The sequence below is a fragment of the Carex rostrata genome, chromosome 32 (assembly GCF_964058835.1).
Source record: "Carex rostrata chromosome 32, lpCarRost1.2, whole genome shotgun sequence".
Taxonomy (NCBI): domain Eukaryota; kingdom Viridiplantae; phylum Streptophyta; class Magnoliopsida; order Poales; family Cyperaceae; genus Carex; species Carex rostrata.
Genome location: NC_135949.1, coordinates 2461858 through 2479285, shown reverse-complemented (window position 1 = coordinate 2479285; position 17428 = coordinate 2461858). Strand labels below are relative to the sequence as shown.

Genomic DNA, 17428 nt, shown 5'->3' with positions numbered 1-17428 from the left:
ATACATTAAATTCTTGTCTTTGTTACTAGACTAGTTCTCTAGATCTATTCATACGATGATTTGAAAGTAGAATGATCTTTTTCTTATATAGGATGAGTAACATGAGAAATAATCATGGCACTTCCCAATTTAATTTACAGCCTTTCTATTTTATCACTTTTTTGTCACTTAATATTTGAATGATCATTTTTAAACCCTCTTTCTAGTTAATGTCATTTTTATTAACTTCATTCCATGTTTTTTAAAGTTAGCTCGCAAGCTAGTTCGGATTGGCTTGTCATGATTTCAAGCTTAGGTTTTAGGTCGGTCTGAGTTAGACCCAAGCTCAGCTTGTTAATTCTGAACCGAGCTAGCTGAGTGAGCTGTGTTAGTTTGTAATAATCTAGAAGTCAATAATACGATAAGTTAATCATAAAGCTTTGTTCATGAATTGAATGTTTATTTATATATCATTTTGTTGCCTTGAGTATTATTGAAATTATGGATCATTTCGAGTTCATGACTGAAATTGTGAAACTCCATAATATAGATAATATATACTCTTAAAAGTCACTAACCAAGATAATTAGCAGGAACACTAATTACCGCTATAAGGTTAGTATGTGGATTAAAAGATGGTTAAGTTTTACAAACCACTTGACACGAGATGTCATTTTATTCACATAGATACATGTTATAGGAACATGGTATTTGACAGACCCCGAATGAAACATTAAATAGAATTGTGTTCGTGTCATTAATGTTTTCATTCAGTGTCAAAGTTCTACAGTATGAGGTATTTATCGTTCCCACTAAGAAATATATATGAGTGAGTGTTATCTACCGCTGTCCGTAAAAAGCAGCCATAACGGTAGCATTTCCATATATATAACTTAGCTGAGGAAGTGATAGTCTGCCAAGAATACTATTTGTCCCTCGTATCTCTATACGAGCTATAGCATCACTGGGCCCCTTGATAGAGTTAGATTATCTGCATGCGGTATAATTACAAGAGTAATTATACTTGATAATCTACTCAAGATCAAGAAAAGATACAGTTACCAAGGATGACACACATCTACCTTGAAACTGATCTGATAGCTATGAGACAGAAGAACTGACACAAGTAAATTGTTTACTGGATCGTGATATTGTACAGTACAGCATCATCTGTGTAATTGGATGGTCATGATGTGTTGCCAGATGCCACCCATGACTAACAGAAGTTAAAACAGTTTTAACTCTGTTTACCAACATAACACAGATCATATTGGGTCACACCATATAGGAGCTACTCGGAGAATCTTACTGATTAATTATAAATTGATTATAATTAATATTAAGATGGTTATAATTAATTATACGTGATATAATTAAATTATAAATGTCATTTAGAATGACAAGCAGAAACAACAGTTAATTTATAAACGTACACGTTACGTTGTATAAAAGTTACCGAACAATAACCGAAAAGAAATATAATTGTACATGACAATTATATATATATGATTTGGAATTTTAATTGTTAATTATGGGCTTGAATTATGAATTTAAAAGCCCAAAATAATCAAAGCCTTAATTAAAATTAAAGGCCCAAAGTCAAAGCCCAAAATCAAAGCCCAACACTATTCATGCCTTAATGGGCCAAGGGTATTTTGGTCATTTCCACCCTATGCCGACTTCCCTTGTGTTGACATGTGTCATGTGAGGTGGCAAGGGTATTTTGGTCATTTCACATGATAAAAGGATGAGGTGTCAAGGGCTTTTGGTAAATAGATTTGTTTTGAGGGGTATTTTGGTCTTTTGCCAACCTCCTCAAAAGTCTATAAATAGAGGGGTAGGGGTAGAGAGAAAGACTTACTAATTCACGTGTTAATCTGATTACTTCGTTAATCGGTTTTCCCTCTCTTCCCTGATTTCGGTTATTACGAGATTCGGAAAAATATATTTTTAGATTCTGCGGTATTTCATGTTTTGCTTTATTAGTAAAACGGAATAACTTGCATTCTTAAATATATTTAATCTGTCTCTTTTTCGGTGAATAGTGTTTCTACAGAATTCCGCGGTTTACGGTATTTCTGGCAGAAGAAGTAAATCGCTCTCCGGTTAGTCCTGGTGGATAACCAATAGAGGTATCACACGTGTGATACTGCGAGTCGATTCCATCCCTGGTGAGGCTCTACTCGCTCAGTCTGCATTCCAACTGAGATTTGGAATCAAGGTATAAATTGTTATATTAATCTATTTAATTTGTAAATAGATTTAATGCTTTAGGAAATCAATTATGGAGTAGATCTGTAAATAGGATTAAACGAATCTTCTTGATTCATTTAATCCGTAGCTTAAGTTAGATGTAAAAATTTTTGTTTTACTCTTTCCGCAGCTTAAGCTAATTAAATGGGTTTGAACCGTTCACGAAAACCCAACAAGCTGGACCTAGGACATTCAAGCTAAAATCTAAGCTTGAAATCGTGATAAGCCAGCTCGATCCAGCTCGCAAGCTGACGAGCTGGGTCTGGCTGAATCTTGTTTTAAGAAGAAAATTAATTCTACAAACTTTTTGGATCGAGCTGAACCGAGCTAGACAGTATAAATGCACACAAATTCATACAAATTTACAAATTGATGCCTAGCCAAGCTAGCTCGCGAGCTGGCAAGCAAGCTAGACTCCAGCTTGAACTCGTTAATTCTGGACCGAGCTAGTGGCGAGCTGGCTCATTAACAGTTCGATCTAATAACGAGCGAGTCAAGTGTGAGTCACAATCAAGTCACGAGCCACAAGCTTTTTTGTCACCCCTACTGTAGACCTTCTTTGAAGTGGAAATTTTGAGTGTCTTTTGCCTTTCACATCATGGAAAATTATGGTTCATATAAAAAGAGAATTTATATTGAAAATCACAAGATAAGATATTTTATGGATGAAAACAGATGGCTTCTATTGTTAGTCCAGGAGCACTTAATTTGAAAATGGAAGCTTTAAAAGTAGATAAAGATTGATTGATCTAACCACTACCTACCTATGAACTTGTTATTAAATTCTACACAGACCTTCAATTAGTATCATGTATGTGCAAACATATTTAAATCTGCATTAATTGCAGTCATGTAAATTCATCTTGACAAGAATGAGATGGATTAGACCAGATATCTGACGGATTTACCCCTCCTATCTCCTAATGAAAAAGGTTTTAAGACTACTTCAGACAACATTTTTTATTTTATTTTTAATATAGACTGCCAAGTTATTTTATAAATGAGAAATAAGTAACTTTTTGGAAACTAGAATTAAGTAATATATAAATGAGGTCAAATAATATAAAGAATAATTATATTCATCCACACACACCTATCTCTCTTTTATCCTCACAGCTATAATTTAGAAATGTTGTACTATGGTTCCCACTAATTATTTAAATACTTCTAAAATTAAAAGGTCCACGTTAAATAAGGAAGATGATAATTATTTAGATGTTGTACTATGGTCTCCACTAATTATTTAAACACTTCTAAAATTAGAGATTGTACTATGGTCTCCACTAATTATTTATCCATACAAAAAAATATTTATCACGATAAACATATACGAGGTGATTATTCAAGTATTTTTTACATAGATATAAATATTTCAGTGCATAGGTATAAATACTTGTAATAATTTATATTAATACTTTCATATGACAGCAGCATCATATGTAAAAATTATTTGCAAGTATATATAGGTATAAATACTTGCACGACGAGGTATAAATACGTGTGTGACGACGAGTCCAAAAGTATGTCATCATGAATCTTATTTGAAAGATAAAATTGCGTAGAAGACGTTTGTTGATTTAGATTTATAAAATTTCTCATAGATCGTCAGAAATGTGAACGAGATTGAATAAAGAAAAAAAAAACTCACCTCTAATTAAAAACGTGTATGGACCCCCCCCATGTAGTTTGAGATTTGATTGAAGAGACAATTATTTATGTAAAAATTATTTACCTTATAGATATAAACACTTCTGTTCTTAAGTATAAATACTTTTGTGCATGGAAATTAATACTTCAGAAAGAAAAAAAATCAGTGTTGGAGCTTTTGTGATCCCCAAGGCAGTTATAGAAGTTAAGTACGGAGATAAATGAAGAGATAGAGTTACGGGGACAATTATCATGATCCAAATAATCAAGGCAATTCTAATGTTAAGATTGAAACTCTGACCTATAGTTTCGATTTCATTAATTTCTAACCATTATAGTTACCTTTAGATTTTTATCGTTTATCATATGTAGGGTTCAAATACCTTCCTTGTGAGGCAGTGCATTACAAAATGCATTGAGCAACACACATATGTAGGGTCCAAATTGGAAGGAACTTGCCTTTCTTTATTCTATTTCTTTCTAACAATTAATTGGATGGAGATTTCAATCTCTGTTTAATTGCTCCTTTTAAAGAAAAAAAAAGTGTCTAATTGCTCTGAGAAAAGTAAGGGATGAATTTGTTTACTTTTGAACAAGTGTTCTAATTCAAGCCGGTGTCTAATTACTTACTTTAATTGTTCAAACATTTATAATGTTCAAACATTATCAATTGATCCGCTGATTAATTGTCTTAAAGAAAGATTAATAGAGAGATTAATAAGATACAAAGGTGGCTCTGTATTGTAACGCCTTTTTGGCTTAATGGCTTTTATAACCATTCAGAGAAAACAAATGGAATTGAAATAATTACATACGAAATTTAAATTTGAACTCTCAAGTTTGGAAATATTACAAATAGATATTTTAATCAAATATAAAATATTGAGTTGGAATTTTGAGTTTTCAAATAAAGTTCCAACAAAGATTACACTCTTAATTTAACTATGAAAATTTTTAGAATGAAGAATGCCGGTATTGACAATGTTGTAAAATAATCGTGTCAAGACTTTAAACTTTACATATAACTTCTTTTTTTTTTTTTTACAGATCAAGTATATAAGTATATAGCTTCTATCTCATATCCTCTAATTTTTCTTATCGCATCTCTCTTCAGATCTCAGATCTTACTCCGCCACAGCAAAGATAGAGAGACGGAGGCGGACTAGCGAAAATGAGGGTAGAGGGAGAGAGGAGGACAAAAAAGAGGAGGCAACGATGGAAAAGAGACGATAGAGGTAGAAGAGGCTTGTTGCGGGATTCAAAATTGAAAAATTGGTTGAAAATTGTTGAACTAGTTGGGGACTAAGGTGGGGATGAGAGTCCGGGAACCCGAACATTATTTATTATTTTAATATCTTGAAAAAAAATATTTAAATTAAAAAAATATAGATACATGTTCATTAATTAAATTGAGCATGGATCAAATTTGTGTCAATTTAGAATTTGATTGGTCATATTCGGTAAGACCACCAAAATTGTATATTGTTAAATTTAAACTAATTATTTAAAGAAAGACCCAAATAATTTTCAAACCATATCAAACTTCATACATATGCTATTAAAAAATAAAAATAAAAACACATTTCCAATTTTAACCGATATTTCTAAATATTTAAATAAATGCATTTTAAAAATTCTAGAATTATCCTTGTAATGTGATTTCTTTCTGGATAAGGCAGACCCGGCACCAATTTAAACAGTGGTTTTAACGAAAATAAAAATAAAATAATTGCGACCTCAAAACAACGGGAAATTGATTTTGTTATAATAGTTTAAGGTTATTTTATTTTATTTCGTTTTGTTTTGTTTATGCATCACCTTTGACCTCTTTACAAAAAAAATATTTTTTTTTCTGACAAAGCAATGGATTGTTGCGTAACAACAAATTTCAACAAAACCAAAGAATTCTGTTCTGCTTCTGACGTCTGTTTTGTTTTTGTTTTTTCAATTAGCATATAATTAATTAAGGAGGAAGACTTAAATGTCTTTATTTTTTATTTTTTTGTATCTCCATTGTTTCTTCATTTTTTTTTTAAGTTTAACAACTTAAAATTTAAAGATATAAATTAGTAGATATGATACATATTATTTTAGCTTTGCACATATAAAAGATTACCGCATTATGGTATCAAGAGTTTGCGAAAATATATTTATGTCGATAATTTCTAGATGTTGATTTTTTTAACTAATTGATTCATATAAAAATAAAATTTAAAAGTGAATTTTATGACCATGTAGAGAAAATAACATATATCACATCTAAAACTTTTATTTTTACATATTAGTTTTAAATTTTTTGTTTTTAGAAAAATAAAAAGTGGAGGCATAAAAAATGAAAGCATTTGAACTCTCTTTTTAGTAAAAAATAATTATTCCAAAATTTCAAAACCAAAGATGTAATTAATTTAATGACATTGTCTTCTATGAAATTTTCCATGGTTTGAAAAAAATAAAAAATATGAAACCTTGTGAAGCCATAATTTTATCGTGAGTAAAAATGCCATAATTCTTTAAACTTCTTAAAAATTTTATGTAACTTCTAAAAAAGAAAATTTAATATTCACAATTAATTTAGTTGTCTAAATTATTATTTTTAAATCTCAAAAATCTTGTATTGCTTTAAGTGGCTTTTGAGTTGTGAGAATCTAAAACTTTTTGTCATCTTTGATTTCTCAATTTATGTAAATGATGTCAACTTGTTGAAAGGCAAAAATCAAATTATTGAACTAGGTTAGTGCAACAATAGCTAAATTTTATTTTATTTTTTGTGGTCCCCATGGACAATTCATACCATTTAAAAATCCAACCACTAAAATTTGATAGACATACATTTAATAAATTTATTTGTGATCTTATTTGCTAGGATTTGATTGATTTGGCATTGATATCATAACCTAAAAATAAATATGAGTCAACTTTGAAATTATTTGGGTGTTATTTTGTAATAATGCTTTATTCAAGACCGTTGTTATTCTCTCAATTAATAAAATTACAATAAAGAATTTTAAAGTATAAATATTGATGTTTATCTTTCTAAAATTGCCTCCACCTATAGTTTGAAACAAATAAAAAAGTAAAAAAAAAAAAACAATTTAGTCAAGTTCATCATTTATTAATTTATGGAATCAATCTTAACCATTTTTTTATTTTTCCACAATTTTTTTTAGTAAAAAACTTATTTATCCACCGACTAAAAAACTTTAGTCTTTGTGGTTTTAATTTTTCATATTTCATTATTAGAAACTATGTTGCATGCTATCTTAATTAAAAATTTGACCAATGTTGCCTAAGAAATAATTAGGAAATACAAATATAAAAAATCTCTATAAAAAAATTTGTGGCATGCAAAGATCAGTTACATTTTTTTTTATCATGGAACTAAATAAATAATTTTAATTAGACAAAATAACAGGGTCATGTTAGTAATTAATTTATTATAAACAAGTTCTGATTGTGACCTTTTGGTAGTGGGTTCTTTAATTAAAACATTCCAACCTATCAACAACCTCTAATGTATGATACAATTTTTTATAAGAAACTTTTCTCAACTGATCTGATATTTTACAATTAGTCGTTGGCCATCACTCACGTCGCATACCTCATATTTTTTTTTTATATATATTATCAACAATTTATGTAGTAAGCAAAATGATGCAATTAAAGATTCAACAAAAAATATATACATAATAAGATTGGTTTGCTAACTCCTCCAACATACAGCACAAGATTGTGTTATTAATTTAATATTTTTCTTCTTTCTTCAAAATTTTTATTTTCAAACAAGTTGGAGTAGGCTAGAAATAAATTCTAACCGGAATTAGCAATACAAAGACTTCTCAAGAGGTCACCCGTCTTAGTACTACTCCTGCTCAATTCGTGAGGGTTTCATTTCCATAAAGAGGTTTTTTTTACCGTTGGCTCGTCAAGCCTATCACGAACCCTCCTCATTTTTCTTGGCTTGGGACAGACTGTGTTGAAACTATACAGACGGAGTTTATTAATTTAATATGAATTATGAAATAAGGTCATATATACAAACTTTTAAATCTCTCTTATTGGAAGATAATTTGACAAAATCAAACTTTTTTACAAGTATATAGATCGTTAATCATAGAAAAAAAAATCACAATTATTCAAAATATATTTTTTATACTTACATTTCAAAATAAGCAGTGATCCTTGATTAGATACAAAAAGTGGTAGGATCTAAATCTGCTGTTATTCTCATGCATGAACAGTAACTCTGTTATTCATATATTTTCTAATCCAGTCGTCTAATTGTTTCGAAATGCGTACAAGAAAAAGTCATAAATGAAAATTGGTTTATACTTTGTCAGATACTCAAATGTCAATTGGATTTAATCAGTTGAATTTAAAAAACAAACAAGAAAAAGTCTTAATCAAAAGCAATAATAATTCTTCTCTTTTTATGCCACCATCAGTTGTCCCGTCAAAAGGTGATTGCGGGTCGGGTTCGGGTAACATTGGATCCGCATCCAAAATTTCAACCCGTTATGCTTTTTATTTGGTATTTATTAATTAGTTGTTGTGATTAATTTCCAATTGTTTTCTTACAAGCAAGCCCAACGATTGTAGATTAATTGAATCTAGTTAAAAGTTTTTTTTTTTTTTTATGTTTTTAGATAGAGAAGCATTGATTTGAGCTTTAATTAAAAAATAATTTTGAAAGATAATAAAACAAACTATTTTTTTTTTTTATCAAATGTCATAAATAACATTGTGACAATCAACTGTAAGAAAAATATTTGCATATCCTTCTGTGTCAAATACTTCATAATATCAAGTATAGAATACCTAATTATTACATATTAAAATCAAATAAAATTTAACAAAATTTGAAATGTTAATGTGAAGGAAAAATTTAATACTATATTTGTTTAATATTAAGATACTTCCTAAACATATTTTCTTATCAAATCATGAATCCTTTTCCTTTTTTTTCTGACTTGAGACAGATTGTGTAGAAACTACCCATGTAGAGTTAAAATGGAAACAAAACATATATAAAAAACAAAAAAAATCCAAAATCCAAAACCAATAATACAGAAACCTTTTCTCACGTCTTCAATCAATATATATGGATATATATATTCTTAATGAATACTACATTTTAGACTTTTTCTTTTTTCAACCCTTTTTTCTTCTTATCTATCTCTTTTCTTCTATCTTTTTTTAATGGGTCATGGAATCAACTCCTCTCTTTCTAAAACAGTTGTGTCATTGCCAAAGAGAAAAAAAATACAAAAGCCAAGGAGAGTTATAGAGAATTCTAGCCTCTATACTTTCTGAGGCCATGAAAGACTTCCCTTCTTGCTTCGGCGATAGCTCAGTAAGCTTGTCAGAACCAAGTACTGGTAGCAGCAGTACCTATGCTGGTACCGGCGCAATTTTTCTAGACAAATCGCTACAAGCGGTTCATACCTGTGTCTACAAGGCAATCTTGTCGAGTCGAAAAGAGATCATAATAAGAGTTGTCTGGTCGAAAAGCAGCAACAACTCACATTCTCTCTCTATCGCAATAGAAGATGGTTCTTCTTCTCTCTCTACATTTTCATCGACTTCTTCGAGACCACCAAAATCAACCGCAACCGGCATGTCAGGAAACGTAACCATACCGGACAACACGCCAATTGCACTGCAGAAGAAAAGAGGCAGCCGTGCTTTTGTAACAGAGGGCACGGTTGTCGGGTTACACTGGGATATAGGGTCTGCCAAGTACGGGACGGGACCCGAACCCGTTAAGGATTACTTCGTTGCTGTCATAGCTGACGCAGAGTTCAGCCTCCTAATTGGGGACATGAGCCGAGACTTTGTGCGCAAGTTTGAAGACATTCCAATGGCAAGGTTCTCTTTTCTGTGCCGAAAGGAGGAAACACGTGGTAATACGGCTTATTCAACCAGATCAAGGTTCAGAGATGAAGGTAAGGAACATGATATCACAATATATTGCAAAGGAGATGAATGGAATTCGCGGGATGCCGAGTTGATGGTGACAGTAGACAAGAAGAAGGTGGTGAGCGTGAAGCGGTTGAAATGGAATTTTCGAGGGAACCAATCGATATTTGTCGATGGAACAGTGATCGACATGATGTGGGACATACATGATTGGTGGTTTTGTAACCCACCCGGGTGCGCGCTTTTCATGTTTAAAACAAGGACCTCGGCCGACAACCGCATCTGGCTTGAAGAAGAGCCATCTCAACCGGGCCAGAGCCCGGCAAGGTCTGGTGCCGGGGGTGGAGGCAGTGGCAGTGGGTTTTTTCTTCTGATTCAAGCAATCAAGAAGCTATGATATCTGGTGATTTTTTTTTTCTTTTTTAGTTTATTTGGGTTCTTTTTGAATTGAGATTAGTTTTGATTAATTATTTTTGCTTCTCACTTTAGGGTACATGACACAAAGTGATGTATATTCATTTGTTTTCTTTTTCTCTGTTTTTTCTTTTTTTTTGAGAGAAACTTTTTTCTCTGTTGATTACACTCTTTCTTCTTTCTATCTACTGGTTTCACTTTCTTGGCAAAGTGTCTCACTAGTTGATAATTCATAAAAAAATATATATATATATTCAAGCGTATGAAACGAGCAAGTTTGATCTTAGATTCTTAACAACTGAATATGCCATTTCTTTGCTTGCAATCAAATAAAAACTTAGGAGAAATTCATTACCAGTATATTTAAAACAGAAGCACAGCATTTGAGTCAAATCTAAAATTGATTTGTAGCAACAAAATCATCTGATTCTAACATCACTGGTAAATCAAAAGTAACAATCGACTAATCACCGCTAGCACAACCGGTACAACCACAATGCACACATTCAATCACCTTATTGTCTTCTCTAAGATGTTTCGGCACTCTGCACATGCATGTCGTCCCGAAATTGTGATCTCTTGTCTGTATGCACCTAAGACAGCATAGCCTCTCATATCCAGCCCGCATATTCATGTCCACAGATAATCTCATACTTAGTTGTGTAATTAATTTATATTAGCCAGCTAAGTATGGTTCAAATCATGAACCGACCAAGTAGAGATAATAAATAGTCTAACTATAACCCTATGCATTAATTATATGGTTCTTTGATAGGAATGTGAGAGAAGTTACCAGAGATATGTATTTAACTATTAATGGTAGTTATGCAAACAAAGAATCCCATACTTAGTTGTGTAATTAATTTATATTAGCCAGCTAAGTATGGTTCAAATCATGAACCAACCAAGTAGATATAATAAATAGTCTAACTATAACCCTATGCATTAATTATATGGTTCTTTGATAGGAATGTGAGAGAAGTTACCAGAGAGATTTGTATTTAACTATTAATGGTAGTTACTTAATGTAACAAAATGTTCTTCCACTAATCCAATTCCGCCAGATAGAATTATACTCAGAATAAATCAAACTCTATTGTATAATTGCTGTGTAATTCCCTAACAATACAGATTGTTTCTACATGGGTGAGACCAAAAGTTTGGTGAAGAGGCCCCCATCCAGCCTTTGAAATTGAATTAGTCAATGAATTAAGAAGAAATATGTCTACATCAGATAGCATTTTAGAGGTTATAATATTGACTGAGTTTGGTTTACTGAGTTATATCAATGACCTCAAGAGTACAACCTTAACAGCTTATTATCTATACCATTTTTTTGTCCTTGTATAGACTATTCAAATGCGACAAATGCTATCTAAAATGTCAATTGTGAGATCGACACTCGCTAAAGCACGATGCTATCTAAACAATCGCTTGTTCCTTGCATGAAATTTTTGACTACCAATCTTTCTTCCTAGTCCCCTTCTTTAAATAAAATGACAAATTGGAACTTTCAAAAAGAAATTTTATAAACCTGGCAATTTTGTGTTTCAAGAAAAATTGCACCCTTTGAATTATACCAGAAAAATATACAAACTACAAAATTAAGGCTCGGAATAAGACAAGTATAAACACCTTTTTCCACTTGGCAATGAGATTGGCATCGGCGTAACCCTGTTCGAGGCAAAACTCGTACAACTCTCTTGAAATCTCCTGCCTTTTGTAATACAAGTCGAAGACATATCTACTCTTTTGGTGTGTAATATGAAAGATAGGCCACAGCGCTTCGCACTTTCTCTTCCCGTCATGCGGGTCATTTTCAGCTGCACCAACAAAAATTATTTCTTTAAATCAAAAGGATACCCACATAAAGGTTGAAAGTTGAAAACTCAAAACTGAAAACTGTACATGTCAGAAGGGGAAGAGAGAGAGAGAGAGAGACCTTGTCTCATTTTAGCATCGAGGTCAAGAAAGGTAGGCTTGATAAGCTCCCATCCATCAGGATAATTGACACGGCTTGTCTTTATCTTTGGCATTTCTATTCTATTCAATCACCAAGTTACTTCAATTAATAACTAAGCTTCCAGTCAAGTTAATTAATAACATAGAACAAAATTTTGGTTCGCTCTTCAAAGTTTTTCTGTTGTTCTATTCAAGATATAGTAGTGGAAGTAGTAAGCAAAAAAAAAAAAAAAAGCATTCTGATGTTTATATTTGCAACTGGTAAGTACTATAGTAGCAGTAGAATGGAAAAAACGTGCTGTGTCGTGACTTTGGTCTCGTGCTGTGATCAAGTTAATTTTTCACGTGCCATGCCGTGACTAAAATATCAAGGAGTGGTTATGGCACACAAATGGTCACGCCATGTGAGTCATGTCGTGCCCAAATGTGCCTCGTGTGACCATTTAATTATGATTTAAGTTAGTTTATTCAAGATTCACCATCTAATCAATATCTAATGATCCTAATTACACGTGACTCGCGTGACTTCGTGCCGTGACTAGATTTTTCACGTGACGTGCTGAAGTTTCAAAGGATGGTCACGACACGCGAATGGTTATGGCTCGGGACACGCGAGTCACAACACGTAACTGACACACGTGCCGTGCCGTTCCGTGACGGAGCCGACTCCGCCGTGCCATTTTTCCCACTCTAAGTAGCAGCATAGGTCAATAATTAATTAATTGAAGTTCAATTGAATTGAAACCATCTACATCCGTGAAACTCTTGGAGTTTCTAAATAACTGTTAATTAATTTTTAGAAATTTTGTCTCTGAAAGTTTCTAAACCTCCACATCCCTGAAACTAAAATTAGAGTTTTTTAATTGCCACATCAGCAAATAAATTACAAGAGAGAAAAATTTCAGCGAATTATTTGGCCACGTCAGAGTTTATAAACGGTTTCTTATTAAGAAACTTTGGAACAAAGTTGCTAAATAAGAAATTCATCTACATCTCTAAAACTGGTTTAGAAACTGCCACATCATATTAGAAACTCCAAGAGTTTCAGGGATGTAGATGCTCTTACACTCGTAACAAATGCAATGTGGGTCAATTTTAATGACTATGGTTTAGACCATAGAATTGAAAACAAAAATCAATGGTAACTAGAAAAGAGAAAAATCATACAAGAAATCACAATTCGTTTGTTAGAACTGTGCGACTCAGTGGTACTGTAATAAAGAAAAAAGAAATGGTAAAGGAATGAGAACCTCGAATGGAGAGAAGAGTAGAGTAGAGCAGAAATTCGTCGAGGAAGGAGAGGAGAGAAAGAGGGAACAAATGGACTCGTCCTGTCGTCCAGTACTAAACCCTCGAATTATGGATTTGAGAGCGAAGTTCAAGATGAAGACAAATGGAGCCCTCCATTTGAATTCTATTGGAGGGAGACATATTAACTCCATTTCCTCTGAGGTAACAGAATATTTCTATTTCGAGGTGGAATGCAAGAGATTCTTTAATAGTCGTGCGGATTTTGATCAGATGGTTAGGATCTAAACATAAATATTATGTTACCTTAGAGCACCCCAACAGTGATTGCTTATAGATTGCTTGTATTGATGTGTCAATTGTTTTTGTAATTGCTGGGTTGTATGGCTATTGCTTATTTAGCAATTGTTGGAAAGAATTGCTTAATAAGAATATCTCCAACAGTGATTGTTTATGGATTGCTTATGCTGATGTGTCAATTGTTTTTGTAATTGCTGGGTTGTATGGCTATTGCTTATTTAGCAATTATTGGAAAAAATTGCTTAATAAGAAATCATTTTCTAAAGATGAGTTAGCCAAATGTTTAATTCTTATTGGCCAAGTATTTAATTATCAATTGTTTAGTTGATTGTACTAATGTAGGAGTGAATTGCTTAATTTTTAAAATTTTCATAATTGTTATTTAACAATTAATTTATTAATTGCTGGATTAGAGATGCTCTAAGAATTTTTTCTAAAGATGAGTTGGTCAAATGTTTAATTTTTATTGGCCAAGTGTTTAATTCTCAATTGTTTAGTTGATTGTACCAATGTAGGAGTGAATTACTTAATTTTTAAATTTTTTATAATTGTTATTTAGCAATTAATTTTAATTGTTGGATTGGAGATGCTTTTAGATGGTGAACTAGAGATATTTAGGTCTCTAAATGATCCATTCAATTTGTGCTCATGGCCTGAAGCCATTTAATTTCATAATTTCCTTCCCGAGTTCCATTGGGCCTTAAGTTTTTTTTGGGCTTGGGCCTAATTTTCTCCATTGTTAGAGTCTCTATTACCTTCTCCACTTTTTAATTGTAAAATAAAATTATTACTGTGATCTACATTATTTTCTAAATTATTCCTTCAGTTCCATTGGTCCTTCACGTTTTTATTTTGTTTTTATATGAATCAATAATTAAAAAATCAACATACACAAATTATCCTTGTCAGTATATTTGCAAATTCTTAAGACCAATTAAAACTGAATTAAAATATTATATGTGCATAGAAATAAATGATATAGATTATATCTTAACATAAATTTTAAATTTTAAGATAAAAAATTTAAAATTGAAAGCATTTGAACTCTCTTTATATAAAATCAATATTTGTACCTTGTAAGTTGCAAGTTCCTCACTTCAAAGAAAGACAATTACAGTCTCTATTTTTGTTTTGAATTGCTTCTCAATCTATAGATATGTAGAGAAGAAACACTTTCATATATTCTTGTCTTACAGCAACCATCTATTTTTCAATTCGTCGGTTATATTACATCATCGCTTATAGTTCAAGTCGAAAAGGGATAAAAAATCCCATAACACGTGGTAGATGAATCCAATTTCTAACCAATGAGTGAAGATAAGAGATAAATTCTAAGTAGAAGCCGAAGTAGGAGCATTCTGTGACTGAACAATACTGTCAAGCATCGACTCACATGCATCTTCCAGCAAATCCAGCACCTGTATATGCAGCAATTCACAAAAAGATTAATAAACCAAAATTGAATGTGTAGAAAAAGGTAATAAAAATGACGGTTTTGCAAATAACACCAAACATTTCCTGCTAACCACCAATGTTCTTTTTTAAATATTGACAAATTTGTGCTTATGATAAAAAAAAACATTTTTAAGTAATGTACTATATGAACTAAAATCAAGAATAAATGTGGGACTATTTAAGTGGATTTGTATGAACAGGTCAGAGTTAAACATGAAAAACTATTCTGGTATTTGTATAATTTGCCCTTGCTTCTAGTGGTCACGTGTTATTTGCAAATGATCTAATATATGGCAGGTATTGACTGCATATATGTGAAGGCATAATTTAATTTATTTTAAAGTTTCTCAGTTCTGCTCAAGTCTGTGTATCATGCCACTACAAAGCAGCATTTTTTTTTTTTTTTGTGTGTAGCATTGGTTGTGTGTGTGTGTGTGGGGGGGTCGTCTCTCAACTTGAATTCCTTATTTACTACTTTATGTTTGTGTTTGCTTATTTCATTGCTTGTTTTTCCCGAAGACGAGGTCTGGTACTGCAAACCCAGTCTATACAAGCAATCCTTTAAACAGAAAGGGAATTAAAGAAAGCACAATAATTTGAAAGAAGAATGAATATAAAAGCAACAAATAGAAGAAAGTAGTGACCTTCTCAAATCCTTGAGGCCCCCCATAATATGGATCAGGAACTTCTTTTTCCGAGTGCTTCTTACAGTAAGAACACATCAGCTTTACCTATTTGGAACAAAATTAATGTAATTAATTGATAAGCAAAAAACAAAATAATAATATCACTACTTTCAAATTCAACATTATAATCATTATCAATTTCAAAACCCGGAAACTTAAAAGATAAATTTGGAGAATGGAGGGTCACAAAATAAGGTAACACCAGCATGGCCACAGAATAAAATGAATAAATATTTACTTCATAATATATACCCCCAAAATTAAAATAACCTTTTTGGGTGCATCAGCAGGGAGGGGTTCCTTGAATCTCCATCTCTCATATGCACTCAGAATATCCTCTACATTTTCAATGACATACCCAACAGTAAATAATAAGATTTTTTTTTTAAAGAGAGAGAGAGAGAGAGAGAGAACAGAACTAGTTAGTCTTAATTGATACACATAGGTACCTTTATTTTGCAAATCCATGGGAAGAATGAGATCAAAATCTCTAAAATCAGAGGGTCTGATAGGTCTTGAAATGGAGGTCACCTCAATGCCTCTCCTCTGTGATGCTGCTCTCATCCTTCCATCAGCTTTATTCCCCTAATTTGTGTCCATTTTTCATACATGAAACAATCAATCAATCACAAACTTAAGAATCTATAACAGTAAACATTCCAATAAATGGAATTTATAGAGATATATACCTCATGGTAGCCAATTGTACCGGCTGAATCAATTCTGAAATTAGATGCCAATCCTCTCTTTTCAACTAGGTTTCTGAGCACGGCTTCTGCTGCTGGGCTTCGACATATATTTCCTGTTTCAAAACCATCAAATCAAATTCAAACCAATTTAGATCAGATCATTTACTCGACAAAGGGGAAAAGGAAGATAGAGGATCAAAAGACAATTAATTACCTAGACAGACGAATAGTACAGAGAAAGGTTTGGATTCGTCGGTAGAAGAAGATGGAGAAGCAGTCGCCATGGATGAAACTCTTCTAAGAGTGATAGCTTCAGACGATGAAGAGAGATGTACTGCGTTGATTACATGATGAGGGTTTAGACAGAGATTAGTAGTAGTGCGATTGGGAAACGGGTTAGCGGTAGTCGGATTGTAAATCCGCATTAAGTTCGGGTTTATTGAGGTACAAAATCCATGGATGCCACTCATGTCTCCTCCCTCCCTCTCAGCAATTTGCCACTGCCTGTCCCAATTGAAAAAATCAGATTATATATGCTAATGATCTCAAAAATTGAGTGGTTGGTTTGAGCTCGGAGCAAGACCGGTAACTGATCCAAACCCGAATGGGTATCTAACCGTTAAGAGCACGGACTCTATAATATATCCGTATTCATGCAACCTAGTTGGGCGGCCCATGTCAGCTCCCAGAAAAAAGTTCAGAGAGCGACACTGCGACACGCTTACGCTGGTAGCGACTAGCGACTACCATGCTTCTAAAAAAACAAAAGACACTGAGACACGCCGACACCTCTACCACCGACATTAGAGAGTCCGTATTCCCCCAGGTACCTGAGGTACAATTAATAAAAATGGACGGCCCAAATTAATTTCATCCAGG

General features: G+C 32.5%; 3 protein-coding genes across 3 annotated transcripts; 1 reads left to right on the top strand and 2 right to left on the bottom strand.

Moving 5' to 3' along the window:
- The first annotated feature begins 9013 nt into the window (after positions 1-9013).
- Positions 9014-10321, top strand: LOC144548173 (uncharacterized). Its single transcript, XM_078296879.1, has one exon. The coding sequence runs from the start codon at positions 9194-9196 to the stop codon at positions 10190-10192; it is 999 nt and encodes a 332-aa protein (XP_078153005.1). The 5' UTR covers positions 9014-9193; the 3' UTR covers positions 10193-10321.
- Positions 10322-10462: 141 nt separating this feature from the next.
- Positions 10463-13541, bottom strand: LOC144548174 (protein BUD31 homolog 2-like). The gene is made up of 4 exons (XM_078296880.1): positions 13422-13541; positions 12152-12247; positions 11846-12032; positions 10463-10832 (listed from the first exon to the last, which is right to left on the bottom strand). Exons 2-4 carry the CDS (start codon positions 12243-12245, stop codon positions 10673-10675), a joined length of 441 nt encoding a protein of 146 aa, XP_078153006.1. The 5' UTR covers positions 12246-12247; positions 13422-13541; the 3' UTR covers positions 10463-10672.
- A 1335-nt stretch (positions 13542-14876) lies between these two features.
- LOC144547950 (protein-tyrosine phosphatase) lies at positions 14877-17054 on the bottom strand. The gene is made up of 6 exons (XM_078296639.1): positions 16764-17054; positions 16550-16662; positions 16310-16445; positions 16131-16198; positions 15819-15905; positions 14877-15137 (listed from the first exon to the last, which is right to left on the bottom strand). Exons 1-6 carry the CDS (start codon positions 17017-17019, stop codon positions 15051-15053), a joined length of 747 nt encoding a protein of 248 aa, XP_078152765.1. The 5' UTR covers positions 17020-17054; the 3' UTR covers positions 14877-15050.
- Positions 17055-17428: the final 374 nt, after the last annotated feature.

Bases quoted from the DNA above. Each gene is read 5' to 3' on its own strand.
- LOC144548173 (XM_078296879.1), top strand. From the start codon at position 9,194: ATGAAAGACTTCCCTTCTTGCTTCGGCGATAGCTCAGTAAGCTTGTCA.
- LOC144548174 (XM_078296880.1), bottom strand. From the start codon at position 12,245: ATGCCAAAGATAAAGACAAGCCGTGTCAATTATCCTGATGGATGGGAG. The intron at 12,033-12,151 runs GTCTCTCTCTCT...TTGTTGGTGCAG, and splicing joins CGATGCTAAAATGAGACAAG to CTGAAAATGACCCGCATGAC. The intron at 10,833-11,845 runs GGTGTTTATACT...CATGAATATGCG, and splicing joins CTCATTGCCAAGTGGAAAAA to GGCTGGATATGAGAGGCTAT.
- LOC144547950 (XM_078296639.1), bottom strand. From the start codon at position 17,019: ATGAGTGGCATCCATGGATTTTGTACCTCAATAAACCCGAACTTAATG. The intron at 15,906-16,130 runs GTTATTTTAATT...TGTTCCAAATAG, and splicing joins CTGCTGATGCACCCAAAAAG to GTAAAGCTGATGTGTTCTTA. The intron at 15,138-15,818 runs GTCACTACTTTC...CTGCATATACAG, and splicing joins GGCCTCAAGGATTTGAGAAG to GTGCTGGATTTGCTGGAAGA.